The sequence below is a fragment of the Conger conger genome, chromosome 4, assembly GCF_963514075.1.
Source record: "Conger conger chromosome 4, fConCon1.1, whole genome shotgun sequence".
Classification (NCBI taxonomy): Eukaryota; Metazoa; Chordata; class Actinopteri; order Anguilliformes; family Congridae; genus Conger; species Conger conger.
In genome coordinates, this window is record NC_083763.1 from 31303150 (window position 1) to 31327117 (window position 23968).

Here is a 23968-nt window from a genome sequence, read left to right on the forward strand (position 1 = left end):
TTTCTATATACACAGACCAGACAGTTTGATACGGAAACAAAAAAGCTCTTAATCTCAGCTGTAATTCAGTGTCACTTTGACTACGCCAGCGCTTCTTGGAAATATCAAAATTGTCTGCAAACCACCTAGGACAAAATAGTTTGAATAGATTAAGATGTTGCCGGTTAGGTTCTGTGTCAAACACCTCAAAGTACACCACATCACATACACAACATCATCCAAGGTAAAGCATCCCAATATCTAACATCCTCTTTCTTTCTAAAGTCATCCAGCCACAAAACCTGATCTGGTCCTCTTTATACACCCTCTGAAATCATTTGGACAGTCTTCCTTCACATACTCCGGTTCACACTTTTGGAAAGAACCTTGGCATATATAGTCTCAACCATCTGAGTCCATTTTTAAATCCAGAGTCAAAACCTTTTGTATCGTCTATAAATGTATTTACTTTCTGTACGTATATGGTACTTACATTGATTCTTACTAAATAAATTCAATCAATCAATCAGTCACGTGAACAAGGTCATTCGGTTCTTCCTACTGTTCAACGGCTCTTTGCCTATCATGTAAAATCTTTGCTCGCGCTACTAGCAGCGGAAATTACGCCGTATAATGTCCGCGCGTAAATCCTGTGACATCATCAGAAAATGCCTGAAAACGAAAGAGCGGAATAAACATCCTGGTTCTGCAAATATCTTGCTTTTTGGAAGAGAGAGCCGTACTTTGAGCCATTGTAAGTTACCTTTCATTGGTTGAATATCGTGTAGTGAGTGCTTCCAGTTACTCTAAAGAACGTCCGTTTTCGAAATAAGATGTTTTCTTTCTGGGAGACCAGTACTTCAGTTAGCTAGCCAGTTGGGATTCCTTTCCAACGTGTATCCGGTTTATGCTTGAATTTGAAGCGGTTTTAAAAGCTGTTGTCTTGTGCTTATAACTAAAATGTTATGGAAATCATTGTGAAAGCGGTTATAGACTTGTGCATATGTGACACGCCTTATCCCGACTGCCTAAGGTTGTTTTAGTTCACTTATGTTGCAGTAACTTAGCTAGCTAGCTAACAAAAGTTAACATCATTATGTATCATTAACGTTAGCTTACCGTTTGTCATCTTACATGTTGCTAACATTTGTATCGTAGTGTAACCGCTATGGAAAATACTAACGTTACCTAACAAGATTATTTGTTAGTCGCTATTGATATGCGATTACGTCATCTGCTGAATATGACCAGTCCAACATGCTAGCTATCTTTGTTTGTGTATTGTGCTGCCTCATACACGTGGTTTAGGAATGTATTTTCTTTTTATACAGTATTTTAATAAGAATTATAATCTTTCAGGTGAAACTGGTTTGCAGTGGAATGGCTATGCAGTCGCTTCCTCACAGCGAGCGACTCCTGGATCAGTTGAGGAAGCAGCTTGAGGCCGGTTGCTTCTGCGACTGCTCCGTCGCGATAGGACCTTCCCGTTTCCGAGCCCACCGCAACGTTTTAGGAGCGTTTAGTGAATATTTTAGCTCGCAGTTTCAGAGCTCAGCGGATAATGACACCACCGCAACACTGGATCCTGAATGGGTGAACGAGCAAGTGTTCCAGAAATTGCTGGACTACGTATACACGGGGTATCTGAACGTTGACAGGTAGCCACGGCCGATGATTACTTGGAGATAATTAAATCGAATGGGGGTTTCTTTTACTACCATTATTGTGAAATGCTCCATCATGTAAAACCCTCGTCATACCCATTATCTTCTATTTAGTAAAACATTTGTGACATTTTGCTTGAAATGTTTAATAGGTGGCAATAAATAATTGACACTGATATTTGTCCTGTCTTTTGTCCTGGGTTTGGTGCAGCGACAACGTAGAAGATATTTGCAAGGCTGCCAGTTTTCTTCAGATGGAAGACGTCATCACGCTCTGCATCCTGGTCCAGGAAGACATCAAGCCCATCTGTGTCGGGACAGGGGAGACGAGTGACACAAGCAACCACAAGCCTGCCCCGCCCAGCCAGGACGCCTACGACTCTTTTGAGACTGAAGAGGAGCAGGAGGAGGAGCTGGTGGATGCCGGGCAGGGAGGTCCGCTGCCTACAGCGCAGGGGGAAGAGGAGAAGCGGGAGAACGGGGAGGTGTTGGCGGAGACCGAGCAAGTATCAAGGACCAGAGTGTCGCAGCGTGCCCGGAAACCCAAGGTCATGCCTGACGGCAGCATCCTGAAGAACTGCACCGTCATCCTCCAGAGAGAAACCAGGCATCTCCTGGGGCAGCCCGACCCCAGAGGGCAGCCCAAGCGTCTGGTCAAGTCCCCGCGCTCGAAAGCCAACCGGACGCCCCACGCCAACGCGGAAGACCCCGACTGGCAGGCTCCGTGGTCGGTTAACGACGAGGAGGATCCGAACGAGGAGGAGCGGTCCCCGAAGAGGAAGCGGGAGCAGCCCCCGAAGAGGAAGAGGGGGCGGCCGAGGAAGAGCAGGCTCAAGGAGAACCTTTCGAATGCCCCGTCGTCCGACCAGGACCGTGACCAGGACCAGGACCAGGATGAGGATGACGGGCAGGTGGTGTATGTGAACGGCAAGCCGGTGTGCGGCATCTGCAGCCGCGTCTTCTCCGAGTCCAGCAGTGTTCGGAGGCACATGCGCATTCACCGCGGCGTCAAGCCGTACGAGTGCCAGCTCTGCAACAAGGCCTTCCGCCAGGGGAACCAGCTGAAGACGCACATGCGCACACACACAGGTGAGGGGCCTTCGCCCGCGGGGCTGTGTGTGAGGAGAGGAGGGTTGTGTTCTTAAAGGCCCACATGCAGAGCTCTGTGTTCTCTTCTTGGTTTTAGTATCTAAAATACCCGCAAAATGTTCCAAAAGAGCAGATTCTGATGATAATTAAAAAACACACGTCATGCCACGTGGGAAATTGGTTTACAAACAGCTCTGAAAAAATAGCAGCTGGACCCTAAAGTATGCGTACTTCTACCAAAGTTGCAATTGTTGGATCAGTAGGGCGCACAAATTGAAAGCTCCAGGGTGATATGAAACCATTAAATATGTACGTAGGCCTTTAAAAAACCAACCTGTGGTTTTAGTTTTTTTATTAGTTTTTCTGAGCATAATCAATTGTACACAAACTGCTTGCATTGGTTTTGTTTTCCAATCGGAGCATAGCAGTAATTGTCGAGACTACCAGCTTTCCGTCAAGTGTAAGGGCTTAAATTACATACCTGATTTATTTTATTTCTGACTGGATTCAGAAAATTCAATGTTTCTCTCTTTTGGCTTCTTTTATGTGAAATACATGTTTTATGTTTTTCCCTGTGGCCCAACATGAATGTCTCCAGCAAATTATGGAAATGTCTTCTATCACTATTGCACATTGCACTCTGTGTTTAATCTTGTGCACACAGGGGAGAAGCCCTTCCAGTGTGACATATGTGATAAGAGTTTTGGCCAGAAGTGTCAGGTGGTCTTCCACCGCCGCATGCACCACGGAGAGGAGAAGCCCTACAAGTGTGTTTCTTGTGGTCTGCAGTTTGCCACCTCCAGTAACTTCAAAATACATGTCAGGTAGGACATGGGAATGGGTTGGGAATTACGGAAAATCCTGACAGTGAACACTGCCCAACTAATTTTTATGGAAAGTTTGTCGGGACAGCGTGATTTGTGGGGAAAAAATAAATAAAAAATGGCTGAATGATGTGATGACTTATTCAAACTAATCTTTGCATAATATGATTCAAAATACGTATATGGCCTTTTCTCTATAGATTTGTATAAAGAACTATAAAAACTAAATTATTAATAAAAGTATAATTGTAAATCTGGGAATTCCAAAAGTGGACAAAAAACTGAATCCCTGGCCCCCCACCATTAGTTAAAGGATTATATATACACAACTGTATATGCAGTAGAACCTCAGTGATCTGAAACTACAAAAAAACAAAAAGTCCGGTCAACCAAACAGAATACGTAATCAGAAGTAGTTCATTAATACAAAGTTAGGCCTGCGAAACGCAAACCGTTTGAAAGCGTTAAAACTCACAGTTCCATCTGTGTAACCTATTTTAAGATGCCATTGCTTTAGTGACAACAGTACCTTATTTTGTAACATGTGGGTTGCAAAACAAGAATGGGGGGACCTCACCTTCTCTGCACTTTGGAATTCCACATACTACAAGAAATGCGGTAAATTCTGTGTCTTTTTTCATGGCAAGAGTCCAGTGAACCAAATGCATAATAGTTTCTATTTCTAAAAACGCGCTAACAATCAATTACGGTATAAATTCTGTCCAGCAAAGAACCAACTATGGGCATGTTATTGAAGTGACAACTGAAAAGCATTTTACCTAAGGACATTACATTTCCAACGGTGTATAGTTTGTTAGGCTTCCATAAAACAACACGGCAATATACATGCAGGGACTGTTGCACTTTGTCCTCTCAAGGACTTGACAAGGTTGATTTCTTAAGCTTTAATGCAAAACTGAAATTTGTATCCCCTCTCTGGCCTATAGATGCTATAAAAGGGGTCTTCTGGTTTTTGTTTTTGTTTTTTTAGAATCAGAAACCAGTTTAGACGCATGGAAGCAGGCGAGGAGATGTAGCTGTAACTGCTGCTTCAGTTGATCGATTAAAAACAACAGAAACTGGCCTGCTTTCTAGGAGCAGGAAAAGCCTTGAGTGGCAGGTCGCTCACGGTGTTCCTCTGCTGTCGCCCTGCTGCCAGGAAACACAGCGGTGAGAAGCCGTATGGGTGTGAGCGCTGTGGGAAGCACTTCGCCCAGGCCAGCACGCTTACCTACCACATGCGCAGACACACGGGCGAGAAGCCCTACGTCTGCGACACATGTGGGAAGGCCTTCGCCGTCTCCAGCTCCCTGCTCGCCCACTCCAGGAAGCACACGGGTACAGGAGCGCCGCCTGCCCCCCTTCCTTTCATCATTGAAATATATAGCCAAAATACACTCGCCGAGCACTTTATTAGGAATTAGGAACTTTATTACACCTTACTTATTTATGGGATTATCTAATCAGCCAATTGTGTGGCAGCAGTGCAATGGATACGATCATGTAGATATTGGTCAGGAGCTTCAGTTAATGTTCACATCAACCATCAAAATTGGCGGGGGAAATGTGATCTAAGTGACTTTGACCGTGATTACATGATTGTTGGTGGCAGACAGGGTGGTTTGAGTATCTCAGAAACTGCTGATCTCCTGGGTTTTTTCACACAAACTGGTCTCTAGAGCGTACAAAGAATGGTGCAGAAAGAAAAAATTCCAGTGAGAAGCAGTTCTGCAGACAGAAACGCGTTGTTAATGAGAGACAGTAATGCAATTAACCACACATTACAACCGAGGTATGCAGAAGAGCATCTCTGAATACACAATGCATCATAACTCTTAAGTGGATAGGCTGCAGCAGTAGAAGTCTAAAAAATAAGTAATGAATATCTAATAAAGTGCTCACTGAGTGTATATTCCTCATCAAAAATAACATTGCGAGGCTCCCAGATAGCACATCCTGCTATATCATACATTAAGCCCCTGTGATATGATGTATCTTTAGTTCTGAGTGTGCTCAGTGTCAGCTGGCTGGGAGTCCATGCAGACTGGCAGTGGAGTTACCTCTGGGAGAGTGGGATTCATTTGGCAGGGTATAGCCCATCTCATCATGCAGCAATGACTCCCCTGGTCAATTAATCTTGCCAGCAGTCTGCCTGCAAGGTGCAACTGCACAGCTGGTGGACTGCAGAGGGATAAGACAGCTGGCTGTGTGCATTTTGGACAATGCACTATTATGCGGCCTTCGAATTGATGGGGGACGTTGCATGTTGGGATAGGTGTGGAGTTATGATTGAGCACTGCAATATAAAGAGAAAATAAGGTACTATATTTTATGAAATTGCTGAATTGTATTGCCAGAAATGTAGTTGGATGGAATATTTCAAAACATTAGTAAAAGTCTTGTGTTCATAATGTCACAGTGTTGAGGCCACTGGGTTTCTTTTTTTTTGTATGATGACCTATTCCAACAAAATCTGCAATTGGATGGTTAACTTTCGTTTCTCTGATTCCAAACAGGGGATACCTCCTGCTTCTGCATAGTGTGTAACAAAACGTTTGCATCCTCGGAAGAACTCGAAAAGCACTATCCATGTGCTAAAGGTGGGCGTCCGTGAGACTCATGCACTCATACCTAGATGTCCGCTCAATAAGCCTGCACACATTCATTATGTAGTATGGTTTTTCATTATATTGGAGTTGCCATGTAATGACTTTGAGATTTCTCTTTACTCAGTTCACGTAAATATGGACATAAGCATAAAAAACATTCAAATTAAAAACTGTTCTGAAATATTGGAAAAATTATAATACTCAACGAAAAGTTTCGGACAACACACAAGCGTTTGACCAAATACCCCTCAAAATGCTTTTGGCCTGCCTGTGCTTTTATCATTGGCTGAGTACTAGCTTTTGGTTGTTTACAGCACTTTTGTCCTTTTCTTAACAGCTGTGAACAAAATTGAGTGTGACCTCTGTGAGAAGTCCTACACGTGTGCCAAGTATCTAAAGAAGCACAAATCGAAAGTACACAACGGTAAGCCCCCGAGCCCCCTCCAGTTTCAATTCAGTGACCAGCCTTGTCATTGGGCTTGCTTTAACCCTGGCAACCGCTATTTTGTAATTCCAATTATAAAATAAATAAAAGTGCATTTGTAGAGCTTCAGTTTTTTGTTCTTGAATGAATATAAGCACATTTATATTACCCACGTGTCCTTATCACTGATCACTGGTCATGCCAGTTACCTCAAAATGTTTTACCTTTGATTGTAGATCTGTTTTGTAGTAGTCTTTGAGTATATAGCAGTAGCCTAAACCTAGTAATAGGCGAAGCCCCATGAACCATTCTTGGCGTTGCAGGTCCCATATCAAATGACAAGTTTCCAGGTCACATGAGCAGATCTGTGATCTGGCCATTAACACAGAGAATTTAGTTCCCAAAGTAAAGCTTTTGAAGTGGCAGTCATAAATTGACTAGATGACATTTTACAATTAATATCCAAGTGGACAGAAGCGAATCGCTAAAAGATACTAATATACTTATATACTAATGGTGCAAACATGACACATTTCTTCAAATATGAAAGCAAGAGTACTTTTTATTTTCATTTTTTACAGTTTCAAAATAATAAAAAAGGTAAAAGGCTCTGTGCAATTATATAATATTCCAGAATATTAATGGAACTGGTCTGCAATGTGTGTATTTCGTCATTTAAAAAGCTGGTAGCCACGATTTTTGTCCCACCCATTACTGACCGGATTCTGAATCTTGTATCTTCTTATTCGTCCTCCTGCGCAAAAGTTCCTGACCAGGACCAGGCACCGCTCCCGTTCCCCCTGAACATCCCCATCGACCACCAGTCCCTGCTCTCCCGCGTGCCCCCCGGTCCGAGCACCGCGGAGCTGATGACCAGGGCCAAAGCAGCCGCGGACGCAGAAGCGGCCGCCGCGGCCGCCGAAGTGGCCGCCATCAGCGAGACCGTGACCGAGTTTATCCTCTTCCAGACTCTGGACTGAGACTCACCCTTCCCCAGGCTCGCACTGCACCGGGCCTCGTAGCTCAGCTGCCCACGGCGTCGCACTAAATCCTTCTCCTTGTGCGAATACCTAATTAACTTTATCCCTCGATTTGTCGGTTGAAAAACCGCTGCATGGTGATGGAGGGGGATGCGAGCGGCACGGGATGAGCAGGGCAGGCTTGGCTGTTCCCCCGCTTGTTGCATTACCCTTGCATTAAATACGTCTAGCGCTTGCTCTGGCTCTAATATGGAGCAGTGCTCAGGGCCCTGGACTGTGAATGCGATAGGTTAGAATCTCAGGTCAGACGTTGGAGTGGGGCACACGGAATTCCATTGCACTGCATATTCAGGTGGAGAAGTTACTTGCAGGTGTAAGAGGACACGAGCATTAGCTGTGTCAAGTGACAAAGAATGGACAAAGTGATGTGATCTCACTTTTCAATTAAGTCTGACGGTTGGGACATTAATTTGAATTCTCGCGTCAATTTCTAAATCATCGTAAAACATGATTTGTCTTGTCTAATTTCTCAGGATCAGTATTTTTATTTTTATTTCTTCAAAAAGAAAAATAAACATTTGTGGAATTGCATTGTAGGTAGATAATGAGTCACACCATAAAATTGATTTAGAAGTACCGTGGGGAAAAAAAAAAAAACTGCTTTACCGGATTCAATTTAAATTTTGGTTCAATTTTGTGTTGAGTTGACAAGCAGGTATCACCTTTAACTTGCACCTAGTTGGCAGAATAACAAGTCTAGATGCGCTGAATAGCTTATTTTTGTCCAGTAACACTTAAATGCATATTCGGGATACATTCACATTATTCAATAAATTTGCCAGTTTCTCTTTTACTATGCCTCTTAATGTTGATTCACTATTGTATCTTTCCACCTACACTCAGTACTAATGCAGCCTTTGAGTTTCACATATTCAGATTCACCCTGATATTATTGGAAAGATAATTTCATATCTACCCTTAATTATGTCAAGATTTTCTAGAATATTGTTTGTAGAATATCTAGTTCTGACTGATGACAAATTAAAGGAGAAATATAACGAATGCAGATGCTTTCGTACTGGAGTACAGTATGATACAATTGAGCAATAAACATCCTATCATGCTCTGTGGCATGTATAAAAATGCTTGTAATGGGTACAAAAAAAAACATAGACGGTTAAATATGTCACTTGGCACAAAATTATAAAAAAAACAAAAAAACTTGAAGCACATTGAATGGTTTGCTAACATGCTAGGAAGCTGCATGTTTTCCCTGTGCATGATGAGGAAGACTGTAAAGCAGGGGTCAGCAACCCTGATCCTGGAGAGCCACGGGGTGTGCTAGCTTTTGTTGTTACTCAGCACTTAATTGATCAATTAAAGCAGTCGATTACTCAGTTAACTGGCCTCACCTTCTTGGGTATGAATCAGTTGCTGGTATTAAGGCAAAAACAAAAACCAGCACACCCTGTGGCTCTCCAGGACCAGGGTTGCCGACCCCTGCTATAAAGGCTTGTTTAAGAATTGCAGAGATCCATAAAATGCCATCTCCATGCCAACAAACTCTTTGGAAGATTTGCACAATGAAAGCCCATACTGAGCACAATAAACAATGCCCTCAGGTTACTTCCAGTCAACAACCTAGCTGCTGAGTTCTGGAAAGCTTGAAGTTGGGCTAAAGCTTGCTGACTCAGACAGGTAAACAAAAAATTACAACATTCTAGTCATGATGAAACAAAGGAAATAATCATTTTCTCTGAAACCCCTGATCTTATTTTAGCTATGTTCTATGTAAGATACAAATGGCATTATTGAAGAAGCTTTTTATTTGTTTTTCAAAATTGAGATTAGTATAAAAAAAATCAGACCTAGGTTTCTAGAAAAGGGCTCTGGGTTTGAAGCAAAAGGCCCCAAAACTAATTTGATCTGATCACTGATGGATGTGATCTTAGAATTAAGCTGAAGGAAGTTAAATCACATGCAATACTGTGAAAAAATCTTAAGTGCATCTAAAAAAAGAAAAATGTAAAGCAGAGCTGCTTTCAAAAATAAATTGTATAAAATAAATCATTACATATATATTTTTTACATTATAAAGAGCACTGAACTGTTAAAAACCAAATCAAATCAGTATTGTTGTGACCACCCTACACCTTTAGGTACACTGTCTTGCAGATTTATAAGAAAATCAGCTGGTAGGTTGTACCAAACGATGTTTTTGCAACATTACATTTTTTGTAAAGTTAATGTTTGCAGATCTCAAATTTGCTCTTTTCTACTAACACTGCAAAAATATATAAGACCAAATTTGTATTCCAAAACATCTTGGGTGCCTAAGACTTTTGCTCAGTACTGTATTAATATCTGCCAGATAGTCATACGGAAGTAGGCTGTTGGCCTAATCAATAGGTTTTACAGATTCCTAGTCACATTATGCTCATTTTATACAGAATAGTCAAACTCGCATTACAATATTATGTTACGGCGCTGAAGCTTTGACGTGACATAGGTGAGCATTTCCAGTGCGCACGCGCTGTCCTACGCATGAGAAACACGCTGTTGTTATAGGAACTTCAAACAGTTCTGGGTTCCAAGAGAATATTGTGATTCTTCACATCATTTTGCCGAGTTAACGTTAATGGCCAATTTCTTCTAAACTGATTTGGCTTTGTTGCCATTTAGTGAACTTTACCAAAATTAACTATCGTTCGTATTTTAATTGTTCCTTCAAGTAGGCTGAAAGTTATGGGGAACATTAAGGAGCGATACTCTGCCATCTGCTCTGAGCTTCAGTTGCGCACAAATCCGTACATTTTACAGGTGCTGGAAGGTACGGAGGGGCAGACGAAGTAAGCAAGTATTCTCATTTTGTAGCAAGGGTAATTTACAAGGCTTAGTGTCCTATTCGAATTTGTGAAAAGACGTGCATCTCTGAAATTCAGAAGTATATTGCTTGTGTATTTGGCAAGGTGAAAATATTTCAATTTTTTTCGTAATGTAGCGTTAACGCCTGTTTTCATGAAGGGAGATTCTGATCAAAGTGACGGGAAACAACCGATTGCTACCAGTGCAGAAGCTGACCGATGAAGATGCACTAGCGTTGTGCAAAACCATATTCAACAATGTTTCAGTTAAAGGTACGGTGAAAAGGAAATGTAGACCTACTCATAAAAAAGCAGAAATAACAGCTTTGAGGTGTTTTTCAAGTTTTCCAATTTTACATCGCCTAATTCTGCTTATAACGATCATGGCCTAATTGTTATTAGTCCATTATGTTGTGAAATATACCACGTTTGCGGCAGAAATTTCAGCCAGTGTGCCGACTACTAAGTCGTTCACTGCTCTAAAACATTTTTAACAACAGAACAAGTTGCATTAGTTTTTGGATGGCTTCATACAGCAACCAAGAGACGAAAGTAGCACTAAACCTAACGAATACTCGTTATGTCAGTGTAGGCTATTGTTTACCCAGGTCCTTTTGGTTTGTATAATGTAAGAGAAACGTTTCTGTTTTTGTAGCTATCGATTTACGGTACAACGGAATTTCTGACGAAGGAGCCAAGCACCTTGCAGACCTCCTTCAGGTAGGCCTACTGTATTCTGGCCAGGTTACACAAGCGCTCGATTTTACAAAGTGGCGAGAGAAACACAAGCCACAACAAAGGTCGCTGTTTAAAAACTTTCATTTTCTTCATTATGCATCGAATAATAATTGTTTTTCTTTCCTTGGTTGAAAAGGAACAAAACGCAGTCGTGGTTGACAGATACTCAGAGAGCAGGGTGGCCGATTGGATATAATTCCGATATCATTCTTTTTTTTTTTTGCACGTAATAACATATATAACTTCGCTATCATATTAAGAATTGGCAATTTGATACATTAACCTTTGAAAGTTAGCAATACAGTCTTGAATTTTCTCTCGGGCACATACAGCATAGGCAGTACATTTCCAACCGTTCTGTCTGCAGATGACCTAATTGACACAAGGGGGCACGCTTACCTTTCTGTTAATCGGCCACTTGGGCGTGGTCATCGGCTGATGCCAGCGCTTTCAAAATGCCAGATATCGGCCCGATTAATCGGTCGGCCGGGTGTATCAGTAGATAATTTAATATGTGTATGTGTGCATACTTTTCAGGAGAATTCATCTTACGTGATATTATTTCATTACAAGAGAAGCTACTTTATTAGAGACTGTTATACTGGAATGTATTTTATAGGACACAAAACTGTTTTCCAGGAGGATGTGTCCGTTCGGTCTCTCAATCTCATGTGCAACGACATAAAGACCGATGGTGCAAAGCTCCTTGGAAAATGTTTACAGGTAGCTGAATTGCATTCATTTGGTTTCATCATACAAAGTATTTTTTTATCCAGTGAAATGTCCAGTGTTAATTCAATATGAATAGCAATGATGTTTTTCTTTTCTTTTGTTTTGACCCTGTTTTTGCCATCAAAAGCTGAACAAAACCTTGAAGACATTACGGATGACAGGCAACAAGATCGGGAACGGAGGTGCCATGCACCTAGCCTCTATGCTGCAGACAAATTCTTCTTTAGAGGAGTTGGATATCTCAGACTGTGATCTGGTAATGAATTGGGGACAGCTGAATGTTTGGTAGTACATTTATTTTCCATTTGCAATAGTATTCTATTTTTATATGGATGTCCTGCCTTGCTTGGAAATAGGGCTTGGTCTTTTAAAAAATTGTATCTCTCTTTTTAAGGATACACAGAGCTTAATCGCCTTCGCCATCGTCCTAAGTAGCAACAGGAGCATTTGTGCCATTAATCTCAGTCGCCCCTTGCTCTTCAGTCATCAGGTAAATAGCATAAAGCAACAATTGGTTGGAAAAGTTATTGTGTTGGCTATTGCATGTTCAAAAAGTGTTTTATCTAGCACAGTTGCACTCCCTTGCTTTATTTACATGTCAAATGTTTTTCGGCATGACACAATCTACAATCCGGGCATTCCTGTGAAGTCAATACATTGGGCTCCAGAATTATTGGCACCCTTGATAAATATGCACAAAAACCGCCGAAAACGGAAAAATAAAATTGACATAAGCTTTATTTTCCAACATGTAGTTAGCCTTATTAATGATTCAATGGAATCAACCAAAGTCTTTGTTTTTCCCAAAAAACATTGTGCAAACACCCCTTACAAAGACACAACCCATCTTTGCTATTCTTAAACTGCAATCCTTGGGTTACTTATGGCTTCCCTCACCATCTTCCTTACCATCCATGATAATATGCACTTGCATCATTTTTATGGCAAGTTTGCAACCATTCCATATTGCATTACATGACATTTGGCTGATGCTTTTATCCAAAGCAACTTACAGTCTATCCTCCCCTGGAGCAATGCCAGGGATCGAACCACCGACCTTGCAGGTCTCAGTCATGCACCTTAACCACTACGCTGTAGGCCATATGTTTTATTATTGCCCTTACAATGCTAAGTGGTATGTTTAACCCATGCTGATGGTTGACAAAGGGATCTTGCATGCTTGTTACCAAATTCTTATAATGCTCTGAAACGGGAAGTGATAAAATGACACAATATAGTTCCTTTAGACTGAGATGAACTAAATTAAAGTAATTGTATTACCAATTTTGCTTTGTTTAATTTTATCTACAATAATTGTTTGCGTTTTGGGTTTTCAGAAAAAATTAAAACATGAGAGTAAATGTATTTAATTAAATGTATATTGTTTTCCCATATTTGAACATGAAATATAGATCATATTCTATCGTTTATATATTTAGACACTTGACGTCCTCCTATGTTGTATTTTTGTTGTTTAATATAAGCATCCTTTTTTCTCAATTTTTTCATTTTGGAGCCCATTGTATTTCTATCATTATATACAGTGCAGTGTAAGTGTTTGCACAGTTCTTTTTACAATTAAATTGGGGGTACTAATGTCTAAAAAGGGATGTAATGTAATGTATTTTCAACACTGATCTCCCAGTATGGATGTAAATTTATATCCACCAGGAGGAGACAACGTGGCATTTGGCTCGGATGCTGACAGTGAACCAACACCTGCAGGAACTGCACCTGGGGAAGCATGCCATGACGGATTGGGGTGTAGAGAGGCTCTGCCAGGCACTGAGGGAAAATGTCACCCTCCGATACCTGGACCTCCGCTGGTAAATCCCGCTGGAGTCACTGGTGCTGTAAAATTACAGAATACTGTATAGTACAATTACTAGTACAGTGAACTATTTCCATAACTGTGCTGTTTATATATGTTAGAAGTATGTTGGTTTTTAAGAGGCAGCAGGTTCTCTGCATGTTCATTTGATATCATCATGCATTTTACTGATGAAATATTGCTTAAATTCTCCTGATTCAAAAGATTTGCATCACTTCATTAATTTTGCATTCTGATATACGACAATTGCATTCACCTGAACATCACACATCCCTCCCTATGTATTTGCATAATTACTTGCATGGCTATTCTAGCTTACACTTCATCTCCACAGGAATAAAGGCTGGTAGTACTACTGCCTCATACCAAAAATATATTCTTTTAGATGAAGAACCAGATATTCTTCAGGCCAGTGACCCATGTAATATTACATTTCATTTTTGCTGAAAAGGACAACAGAAAATAAAGATTTATGAAAAATTCCATAAGAATTATAAATTAAATAAACTAAAAGTGAAAGTGAACATTTAATCTCTCACTTCAAAATGTACTTGAATAAATATTATGAAATATGTCGGCTTAATGGGAAACCAGTATGGGGCAACATGGCTCAGGCAGTAAGAGCAGTCGTCTGGCAGTCGGAGGGTAGCCGGTTCGATCCCCCGCCCGGGCTGTGTTGAAGTGTCCCTGAGCAAGACACCTGACCCCCAAATGCTCCTGACGAGCTGGTCGGTGCCTTGCATGGCAGCCAATCGCCATCGGTGTGTGAGTGTGTGTATGAATGGGTGAATGAGAAGCATCAATTGTACAGCGCTTTGGATAAAGGCGCTATATAAATGCCAACCATTTACCATTAGTGTAAACCGTACAGGCCATAATTACTTGCTGAAAAATAATTAGCCACATTCACAGTAAATCATCAATGGGAACCTTTTTCCATTTGAGTTCTTTTGCATATGCAAAAAAGTTCTGCTTGTGTGCTAAAGCAAGATTGTAATTGTTGGGTGTGCAGCAACTGAAAGTCCGATTTTGAAGGATATAGGATTTTTCCAGCCATGACAAAGTATGTCGATGTGATGATCCGTTTCTGATGAAATGCTCGTTGTTGTTTCTCAGCCAAATCTCTCCCCTGATTCTGTGTAGGTAAAGCGCCAGCGACATACAGGTCACACAGGCTCCTATTTTCGTTACGCTCTTTGGGGAGAACTGTGAGATGCGTATCTGACCAAATGTGTTCTAATGCCTTTGCAGTAACCGCATTGCACGTGATGGGGCCAGGCATCTGGCAGAGCTTCTGAAGCTGAACACAACTCTGGAGATACTGGACCTGTCCTCAAACAGGATAGAGGATGAGGGGGCCGCCCACCTCAGCCAGGCAATCGCACTGCAGAAGAGCACCCTGAGAGCGTGGGTTCCCTTGCCACCGCACCCGTTCCACTCTGATTCTGTCAACATTCCTCCATTTTTAACATGTTCTCTTCTACAGCTTGGTTAGTTCAGTAGCAGCCACGACTGTATAAAAATAAAAATAAAATAATTATTTGATTTGGGAGTGGCTGAATGAATCCAGGCTCATGCTCTTTCTTTAGAGGGGCCCTGTGAAAATGGGACATGTAACAGTCTCCCAAATGAGGACATGCAGAAGCTAAAAGATTGTGTACTGCATGCAGGAGAGTGTGCATGGCACCATTTCACTGATTTCTTCTGAAATATTTGGATCTGTAGCCTCATCTTAACTGGAAAACTTTATGAATATACACTCAATGATCACTTTATTAAGTAGACCTGTACACCAGCTTGTTAATGCAAATATTTAATCAGCCAATCATGTGCAAGTAAATGCATAAAAGCATGCAGACGTGGTCAAGAGGTTCAGCTGTTTTTCAGACCAAATGTGAGAATGGGGAAGGAATGTGATCGAAGTGACTTTGACAGTGGAATGATTGTTGGTGTCAGACAGGGTGGTTTGAGTATCTCAGAAACTGCTGATCTCTTTGGATTTTCATGCACAACAGTCTATAGAGTTTACAGAGAATGGTGCAAAAAAACAAGAAACATCCAGTGAGCAGCAGTTCTGTGGGGAGAAATGCGTTGTTAAAGAGCAAGGTCAGAGGAGAAGGGTCCGACTGGTCGAAGCTGACAGGAAGGTGACAATAATGCAAATAACCGCGCATTACAACAGTGGTATGCAGAAGAGCACCTCTGAACACACAACACATCAAATCTCTAAGTGAGTAGGTTACTGCAGCAGAAGACTTAGTAATAAGTGTAAGTAGAATAAATACCCAATATAGTGCTCCCTGAGAGTCTTTGATTTGAACAGCTGTGCTTTTTCAGCAATTTGAACAACAGAAGTAATATGATAGATTCTATATAAAATAAATCTTTCGTGTAAATTCTCCAGCATCCAACATACAAAGATACAAAATAAGTCATTAATCTATAATGCGGACCAGAATGTAGTAGTTTCCCCAAGCCAAACTTATAGTTAAAAGAAAATGTTTAAAGTCAAACACAAACCAAGTACGTATTTTGATCTTGTTTTTACACATAGCAAGGAACAATACAAATACTGTTAAGCCACTTAAAAAAACATATAACATTAAACTTTCAGATAAAGTTATTAGATATTATTAGCTAAAGTAAGACAATTATTGGTGATAAAGAATACTGGTGTCTTAGTTTGTCTACCTTGCCCAGGTACTGCACAATAATGATTTATTGTTTGATTTCACAGAAATGTATTTTGCATCATAAAGCAGCTCCCTTCCTCTCAATTGCAGGATGCATAAATAGTTAATTTGAAGAAAGACCCAGGTTTAAAAGTGGGCTGCTCTTAACATGTTTATTGCTTCTCCACAGGCTGTCCATCCCGAGCAACAGCATTGGATCAGCGGGACTGGTTTTGCTTGCTAAAGCCATGGGCGTCAACTCCTCCCTGTCGCACATTTACATCTGGGGAAATAATCTGGAGGAGCCAGCCTGTGTGGTGCGAGGCCGTTAATCCTCTTCCCGGCATAGTAATGGGTTGTGTTGTCTTCTGCCACAGTCAGAAGGGCTTTACAGCGAAGGGGGGAGACTCACTTTGATCACCACCAATGCGTAGCTCCTATCTGGGTGATGCACCGCAGCCATTTTATGCCAGAAAGCTCAACACCCTAGGTGGAGGGATAGATTAAGTATCGTTCCTGCACTGCAATGGATTTAGTCAGACTTGTTTATTGCATTCAAAATTGGTTAAATACAAGCTAATGTTTTGCCTCGATTAAGGAGTAAACTAAATAAACATACAGTGAGTAGAATGTAAAGATTGTAATCTGTAAGTCCCTGATGGATAATGATGGATAAAAAATTGTTGCTGTCTGCAGGAGGTTGAAAGGCTATTTAATGGCTTACTCTTTCAGTGGTATAAACAAACATGAAACGGCAAAGTTGATTTGAGTATTTTCTGTGGTCCTGTCTTGTGCTCTCACCTGCAGGCATTCGCTGACCTCATTAAAAGTGGGCGACTGCGCGAGGAGGACACAGACGTTTCTCCATATGAGGTAGACGGTCGTGTGTTTCTGGCGGAGGTCTTTCACGGATTGCGAAGGCACTACTACTGGACACCTAGCTTCGGGCAGGATGGTGACCCAGCCAGCAACTCGGCACTTGCCTTGAATGCCTCTTCGTAAAACAACCAAGCACATTCCTCGTAGTTTACCTTCTGTATAGTACTGCCTGTTAAGAAGTTACTTGACAGAATCACCCTTTGAAACCAGATCAGAGAATCTTGCCTGTACCTGTATTTGTTGTCAATAAAAAAAAACTGTTGCAGCCTGTTGTATCAGTAGTCGAGTAACTCTAAACGCCACCATTGTAAAAACAAAACTTGAATATGAATGCCTATGTTTCAATGCTGTAACACAAGTGCAATATTGAGTGTTGAATGCACTATTGATTGCACTTTTTTGAATGCAATCACTACATTCCTGGATATGAAGTGTGGGATTATTAATCATATGTAGGGCCTATAAAAGCTGTTTACATGCAATAATTATGTGTGTGATTAAGCAATTGGGGTGCCATTTAGCCCTTGTAACTCTTTAAAATGAAACTTCATTTTTTTAAATCATTTGTCAACATTGAATCCAGAAAAACAAGTTCAAAATTCAATCAAAAATGTGTTTACCCATCTCAGTTAATGATATCCCATTTCTAAAAAGGTTTCTTTGCTGACAATGGCTACATTTTTCTCAACCCTGTTACCACAGATTAAGCAAATGTTTGAATAGAATCTTAGTGATTTAAAGTGTTAAATCCTTTATTTTTCACCAATAAAATGTTTATTTTTAAGAAATGAATGACTACATGTCAAAGTTAATGGTATTTGCTCCAAAGAAATTGATAGGGTAACAGGGTTCAAAGTGACATAATTTTAGGATAGAATTCTCAGATATACAAAATGTGGGTAACTAGCATCCATGTGAATGGCACGAGGACAATACGAAGATTTTACTGAAATCTACCTAAAATGTATTTTATAAAATTACATTACTTTCAAGCTATAATTTCAGGGTTAAACTTTGAGAGTGACCTTCTCAGTCTATCACAATATAAGTGAAAATACAGAAAAAAGAAAGATAACTCGTTTGTCTTTTCCCATGACTTTCAGGAAATTCAGATGAGGCAACTTTCTGTTGAGCATGAACTTAATATTCAAAATATTTAATTGGGTGAATGTGTTCAGGTAACAGGGCTGAGTGAATATTATGGGACACAACTAAAATTTACATTTCGTATAACCTGTAATAAATTACTCATTAAATAATTCGTTTCAAGAAAGAGATGAGAAATGCAGAAAAAATGCTAAGATTATTGATGGATTTTAATGATTATTTCAAGGTAAAGTTAAGTTACAGTATAGTGCGCTGGGATAGACTTTCGGAGTGCTGTAGGTAGTATGCAATGTTTTTAGCTGTTTATTTGAAACTTGTAGGTTATTGTAAATTACACTTTACTTGAGTGTAAAACGTATTAGGATATTGGGACGACTAAGACCGAGGAACATGCGCGGACAAATCTGTACAATGACTTCTCGTTTATTCAACACCAAAGCGTTTTAGAATCTTGACAGATCGTACGAATGCTACAAGTTCTGAGCAAGCCGAGCGAATGGTCCAAAGAGAATCCATCATGTAAAAACAAGCGCCCTCGTCAGACGAACAAACAATTCAGTGCAGCATTGTCTACTGCTCCCATGGAAACGAGGGAACTCCTCTGCCATTTGCTGAAATGCGAATCTCAAATTCTACTTCGTCGTCTTGCAAAGCAACTTTCTCACTTGAAGTATATGTTTGTAAGAGTATAGATATGCTATTTCATGAACTGCTTGGCTAGTTAAAAAACATAGCTTAACGATATAAATCTATGAGGTTTTCCACGTGGACAGTAGCTGAAAGAAAGCAGACATTGCTGGAAAAGTCTTGGCGAATTAAAATTCATTCCTATAATACGTGGGATAGGTATGTGTACCTAGTTCTAGTTTTTACTCTTTTCTAATGCAAAAAACAAAACCGTTTTTAATTTTATTTTGTAATGGTAAAGTGATATACGACGTTATTTATAATGTGGTTGGGTTACTTAAAAGTCTATAATATAAAATCGATTGGAGATCTGTAAAGACCTTTAAGAGAGTTTTAAAATTTGCTTATTTGTTTTATACTCGCTTTGCTATGCTTTAGACTACATTTGTTTTTCTTTATTGGGTGGCTGCTCTCCATCCAAGACTCAATGCGTTCATTACTGCGCTATAACGCTAGTGGAGAGAGCAAGCCAGAGAAGGCGAGTCTCCACTTGATCAAGGACAGTGTTAAGGTTCTGTTCCTGGACTGCTCAGCAAGAGGTCTAGTAGAATTCCCCCTGGGTCTGCTGCAGCTGAATAACCTGGAGGAGCTGCACCTGGAGAGGAATCTGATCCAGGCTGTACCTCAAGATATCCGCTTGCTACAGAAACTCCAGGTGCTGTACCTCCAAGAGAACTCTCTGAACCATGTCTGCGAGGAGCTGGGGCAGCTGTCACAACTACGATCCCTGGACCTGAGCAACAACCCGCTGGCCAGCAGTGGTCAGCGCCCCCTGCTGGCGGCGGTCCAAAGGCTAAGCGAGCTGCGGGAGCTGAGGCTGCATGGCCTGGGTCTCACGGAGCTCGCCGAGGGTATCTGCAAGACCCTCCACAAGCTGGAGCTCCTGGGGCTCTCTGGAAACAACCTGGCCGTGCTCCCCACCGAGATATCCAACCTGCGCTGCCTGAGGGAGATCTATCTGCGTGGGAACAGGCTGGAGGCCCTGCCCACCGGGCTCTGCGATCTACCCCACCTGGAGATCATCGATGTGGGCCACAACTCACTGGTGTCCCTGAACAACAAGGCCCGCGGGCACTCCTGGAGAAAGCTGTTCCTGGGTTTCAACGGGTTCTCCTCCTTCCCCAAGTCCCTCTGTCACCTTGGGCAACTGACCATCCTGGACATGTCGCATAATGGCCTGACCCGACTCCCCCGGCCCTTCCACAACCTCACTAGCCTGGTGGAGCTGGGGCTCTCCGATAACCCACTGCGCACCTTCCCACCACAGATCTGCTACCTCCCCTCCCTAAGGGTTCTGTACCTGAGGAACACCAAACTCTCTGGCCTTCACCCCAACCTCAGCCACCTCCACAATTTGCAGGTGCTGGACCTGAGTCAGAACCGGTTTGCTGAGTTTCCGAATGAAATCTGCTCCCTGACCAGCCTGGAGCAGCTGTCATTTGATGACAACTACTTGAAAGAGGTTGTTATATGTTGTTGTTGTTGTGTACTGTTAACTTACCTTAAACACTGATTTACATACTGAATTGTTTTTTATAACTCTTCTGAATAATTATGTATCCTGCAGATTCCTGCGAGTATTAAGGTACTGTCCATGCTGAAATGTCTTGGACTGACAGGCAACCAGTTTCCTTCCTTCCCGGAGGGGGTGTGCAGCCTGCAGTCACTGGAGAGGCTTTATCTAGGCCAAGACCAGGGGCTCAAGTTCATTTCTGTCCATGAGGACATCTCTCACCTCCGGGTAAGCTTCTTCAGGATATAACCAAGCTTCATAGCAGTACTAAAGCTGTGGGAACCCTCTAAGGAACAGTGAAAATGGTGATGTTGTTTTCTATCAGAGTCTCAGGGAGCTGTACCTTGAGAACAACAGTATTGAATGTCTCCCAGAGTCCATTGGAGACCTACAGATATTAGAAATCCTGGACTGCCACAGCAACCGACTTACGACAATACCAGATTCCCTCTGCGGTTTAAATGGTAGTGAACCTATTTTTCTTACGAAAAATGTGTTGTTAAAAATAGCCAGCTCTTCTTGTACCTGGGGTCTGGGGGGGGGGGGGGCTTTTTCTGGGGCCTTAACTGTGCTGAAAAGAGGGGGAATGTATTGAGTAACAGACCTTAATACACGCTGATGGGTGGCTCGCCTTGTAAATTTACACTTTAAGGATGTTGATGGTCTTAAGTTGAAGGAGGAGGTTGCGACATTGAGCACAGACACACTCAAATTATGTCTTTGGAGAAAATATCGATCCAAAAAAAGGAAAACACTCATATAGCTGATCACTCTCTGCCGCCAAGGTTTGACAGAGCTCAGGCTGCAGGGGAACCGGCTGAGCCACCTGTCGCACCGACTTACCAAACTGCAGAGCCTGAAGGTCCTTCTGCTGGAAGGAAACCCCCTCACAGACCCCCCCACAGAGGTCTGTGCACAGGGCTTGGCTGCCATTAAGCACTACCTGCAGGCAAAGGCCCATCTACTCACCATGGCTACAAAGGTATCACCTGGTTTTCTTTCCTGTTTTTAAAACTGCAGATAGCAGTACTCCTGAGTGAGTGAGTGAGTTAGTGAGTGAGTGAGTGAACGAGCAAGAGAGAGAGAGAAGGCAGAAAAACATACAGATGATTGTGGTTGTGAAAGTAGATGAGTTAGGAGTGAGTCGACCATTCCCCTAATCAAACCATTTTCAGTCCACCTATGAACTACCCCTCTGTTTTGTGCATCTACAAAGTTGAAACTTCCCAATATGGAGTCAAATGTCATTGAAAGGACTGTCAGGCACTTCACACCCCCCTCAAAAACTGCAGCAGTTATACCACTGGTTTAAAATCAACCAAAGGTTTATGCTTCAGTATCCCAAGTACTGTAGTGATTCCAAATGAAATCATCTGCTCACATTCTGGAACAAACATCCCACAAGTAAATGGGCAGGCAATCAAAATGACATTTTGTGGCAGCCCAGTGATGCAGCTCATAAAGAAATTGAGCATTGGTGCAGAGCTCAGTAACTACTCTCATGTAGATTTGAATATTGCTGGATTCATTTTCAGGTAGTACAAGGTGCCCCGGTGAGGTAATTGGCCACATTGCCAGAAATTTCTACTGGCAGTGTGGTGCCTATACGAGGTGTGCCAGCAGCTGGCAAAATAAAGCACTCCTCCAAGTGTTGCTTACGTTGCCTAGTTACAGTCACAACAATCCCACGGAGCAAAGCAGTGGCTGGGAACATTAGCATTGGAGAAGGCTACTTCTCTCTTTCCTTGATTAGAGAGCAGAGTTGGCATTAGGAATAAGCAGAGACTACATACTGGGGGGAAAAAGGATGCTTGTGGTAGATTATATTATAGTGGTTTAAAGTATGAATTATGGTTTCTACAAAATATGATATAGAATATGAGGTGCCTTGTGAATAGCCCTATATGTATGGTACAGTTTGTGGTATTTCCTGTCCATTCAACATCCCCTGGTTGCCACAATAGCACGATGGATTGGTAAAGAGAATCAGAATTGCATAGGGAGGTGTTGCCTGTTACTCCATGTAACTTAAGTAATGCATACATATATTCATCTTACGTGTAGTGTCTACAGGTGAATATATAAGTTGAAAATGGTGACAATGACCCTGTAATGTAATGTAATGTGAAGTGAACTGCTCATGCAATAAATGTTTCACCAGTAGAGGTCACTGTCAATTGAACAAAGGCTGTTTAGTTCTGCTTGTGTTCTTTAAAGGCCGTGACAGACCAAGCCAAGCCAAAGAACTTGCGGCAACCACGGCCGACTGTCAGATCACTTTGAAATTGATCCTAGGTTTTCATATTTGTGGTGTCTAAGCATTTACCTCCCACCTCTAGGGTTACTATTGGTATTAACCACAATTTATGCAATTTATGTCTTCTCATTGTAAGAGGATAAGAGTGTCTGTCTCGTAGCAGTAACGTAATGTCCCATCCCCACACCCGACAGGTCCAGGCGTGGTGGAGGGGGGTGATGGTGCGACGGAGGCTGGGGCCTTTCAAGTGTCTCCAGAGCAAAAAGAAAGGAAAGCAGAAGAAAAACAAAGACAAGAAGAAGAAACCTGGAGGCAAAGCAAAGAAAGGGCCAAACAAGAAAAAATAAAGCAGACTGCTTCAATCAAGTTATGTTAAATTGTGCGCTTTTGTTTTTTTCCCTTTATTATCATTATGCAAATGTGCAAAATTCATTTGAAAATTTTCATTAAAAATGTGTGCATTACAAAACAAAGTTGACCAGAAAATGTATCAGACCACAAGAAATGTGAACTCTTCCTTATACAGTTGGTAGACTGTAAAATATGTTCATGACTTGTATGGTATATGTCTGGAAAATAGAGAAAGTATGAAATAGTAAACAGCTATGTGAAATGTAAACAATTGCAATGTTTACAGTGAAACACCATGCTACATAGAACATTTGTTAGACATACAGCCTGCTACCATATGCTTAACATATTGTTACTGTTATTTATACAGCAAAGTACTGACAACATAGTTGGCAGTATTTCACTGTCATTAGATTACAGGCATTTAGCAGACGCTCTTATCCAGAGCGACATACAATGAAGTGACATTGTACATTTAAACATTTAACATGTTTTAGTGTCTAAAAGTAATTTGTCATTTTTGTAAAAATGGTTAAATCAACACAAATACAGTGCATCAGTAGTACAGTTGAACATACTTAATTGTGACTTTCCAAGTAATCTTACCAGCAGCAAGGGTAGGACAGTGCCTGGTGGATGAGTATAAGCAAGGTATGCCATTATCTTCCTCTTTCTGTCTCAGCCGCTCACTCAGTCTCTGGTTGTCTTCACTTCCCCATCTCTTCCTTTTCTCAAATTTCTTAATCTTCCACACAATGCTTTTCCTTC

The 23968-nt window shown here is 41.4% G+C and overlaps 3 protein-coding genes across 5 annotated transcripts; all 3 read left to right on the forward strand.

Annotated features, from left to right (window-relative positions):
- The first annotated feature begins 595 nt into the window (after window positions 1-595).
- Window positions 596-8422, forward strand: LOC133126542 (myoneurin-like). 2 transcript variants are annotated; one of them, XM_061238869.1, is made up of 8 exons: window positions 596-733; window positions 1339-1637; window positions 1855-2732; window positions 3397-3556; window positions 4716-4894; window positions 6073-6156; window positions 6503-6589; window positions 7355-8422. In XM_061238869.1, the coding sequence occupies exons 2-8, from the start codon at window positions 1360-1362 to the stop codon at window positions 7567-7569; spliced, it is 1881 nt and encodes a 626-aa protein (XP_061094853.1). In that variant the 5' UTR covers window positions 596-733; window positions 1339-1359; the 3' UTR covers window positions 7570-8422. The 2 variants fall into 2 exon arrangements, with proteins under 2 accessions (XP_061094853.1, XP_061094852.1); XM_061238868.1 differs by lacking the exon at window positions 596-733 and adding an exon at window positions 868-1012.
- Window positions 8423-8985: 563 nt separating this feature from the next.
- On the forward strand, window positions 8986-17935 carry lrrc34 (leucine rich repeat containing 34). Its single transcript, XM_061238870.1, has 10 exons — window positions 8986-10418; window positions 10594-10706; window positions 11089-11153; window positions 11811-11894; window positions 12031-12159; window positions 12298-12393; window positions 13575-13729; window positions 14986-15141; window positions 16597-16723; window positions 17214-17935. The coding sequence occupies exons 1-10, from the start codon at window positions 10315-10317 to the stop codon at window positions 17406-17408; spliced, it is 1224 nt and encodes a 407-aa protein (XP_061094854.1). The 5' UTR covers window positions 8986-10314; the 3' UTR covers window positions 17409-17935.
- A 1109-nt stretch (window positions 17936-19044) lies between these two features.
- LOC133127704 (leucine-rich repeat and IQ domain-containing protein 4-like) lies at window positions 19045-23574 on the forward strand. Of its 2 annotated transcripts, XM_061240784.1 has the most exons (6): window positions 19045-19238; window positions 19502-20541; window positions 20647-20820; window positions 20918-21056; window positions 21378-21574; window positions 23044-23574. In XM_061240784.1, the coding sequence occupies exons 2-6, from the start codon at window positions 19507-19509 to the stop codon at window positions 23194-23196; spliced, it is 1698 nt and encodes a 565-aa protein (XP_061096768.1). In that variant the 5' UTR covers window positions 19045-19238; window positions 19502-19506; the 3' UTR covers window positions 23197-23574. The 2 variants fall into 2 exon arrangements, with proteins under 2 accessions (XP_061096768.1, XP_061096767.1); XM_061240783.1 differs by having other exon boundaries at window positions 19045-20541.
- Window positions 23575-23968: the final 394 nt, after the last annotated feature.

Excerpts from the sequence above, each read along its gene's own strand:
- LOC133127704 (XM_061240783.1), top strand. The coding sequence starts at position 19,507 with ATGCGTTCATTACTGCGCTATAACGCTAGTGGAGAGAGCAAGCCAGAG. Across the intron at positions 20,542-20,646 it reads ATGACAACTACTTGAAAGAG|ATTCCTGCGAGTATTAAGGT; the intron begins GTTGTTATATGT and ends TGTATCCTGCAG. Across the intron at positions 21,575-23,043 it reads TACTCACCATGGCTACAAAG|GTCCAGGCGTGGTGGAGGGG; the intron begins GTATCACCTGGT and ends CACACCCGACAG.
- lrrc34 (XM_061238870.1), top strand. The coding sequence starts at position 10,315 with ATGGGGAACATTAAGGAGCGATACTCTGCCATCTGCTCTGAGCTTCAG. Across the intron at positions 10,707-11,088 it reads CAACAATGTTTCAGTTAAAG|CTATCGATTTACGGTACAAC; the intron begins GTACGGTGAAAA and ends CTGTTTTTGTAG. Across the intron at positions 15,142-16,596 it reads CAGAAGAGCACCCTGAGAGC|GCTGTCCATCCCGAGCAACA; the intron begins GTGGGTTCCCTT and ends GCTTCTCCACAG.
- LOC133126542 (XM_061238869.1), top strand. The coding sequence starts at position 1,360 with ATGGCTATGCAGTCGCTTCCTCACAGCGAGCGACTCCTGGATCAGTTG. Across the intron at positions 1,638-1,854 it reads GGGTATCTGAACGTTGACAG|CGACAACGTAGAAGATATTT; the intron begins GTAGCCACGGCC and ends GGTTTGGTGCAG. Across the intron at positions 2,733-3,396 it reads GCACATGCGCACACACACAG|GGGAGAAGCCCTTCCAGTGT; the intron begins GTGAGGGGCCTT and ends TTGTGCACACAG.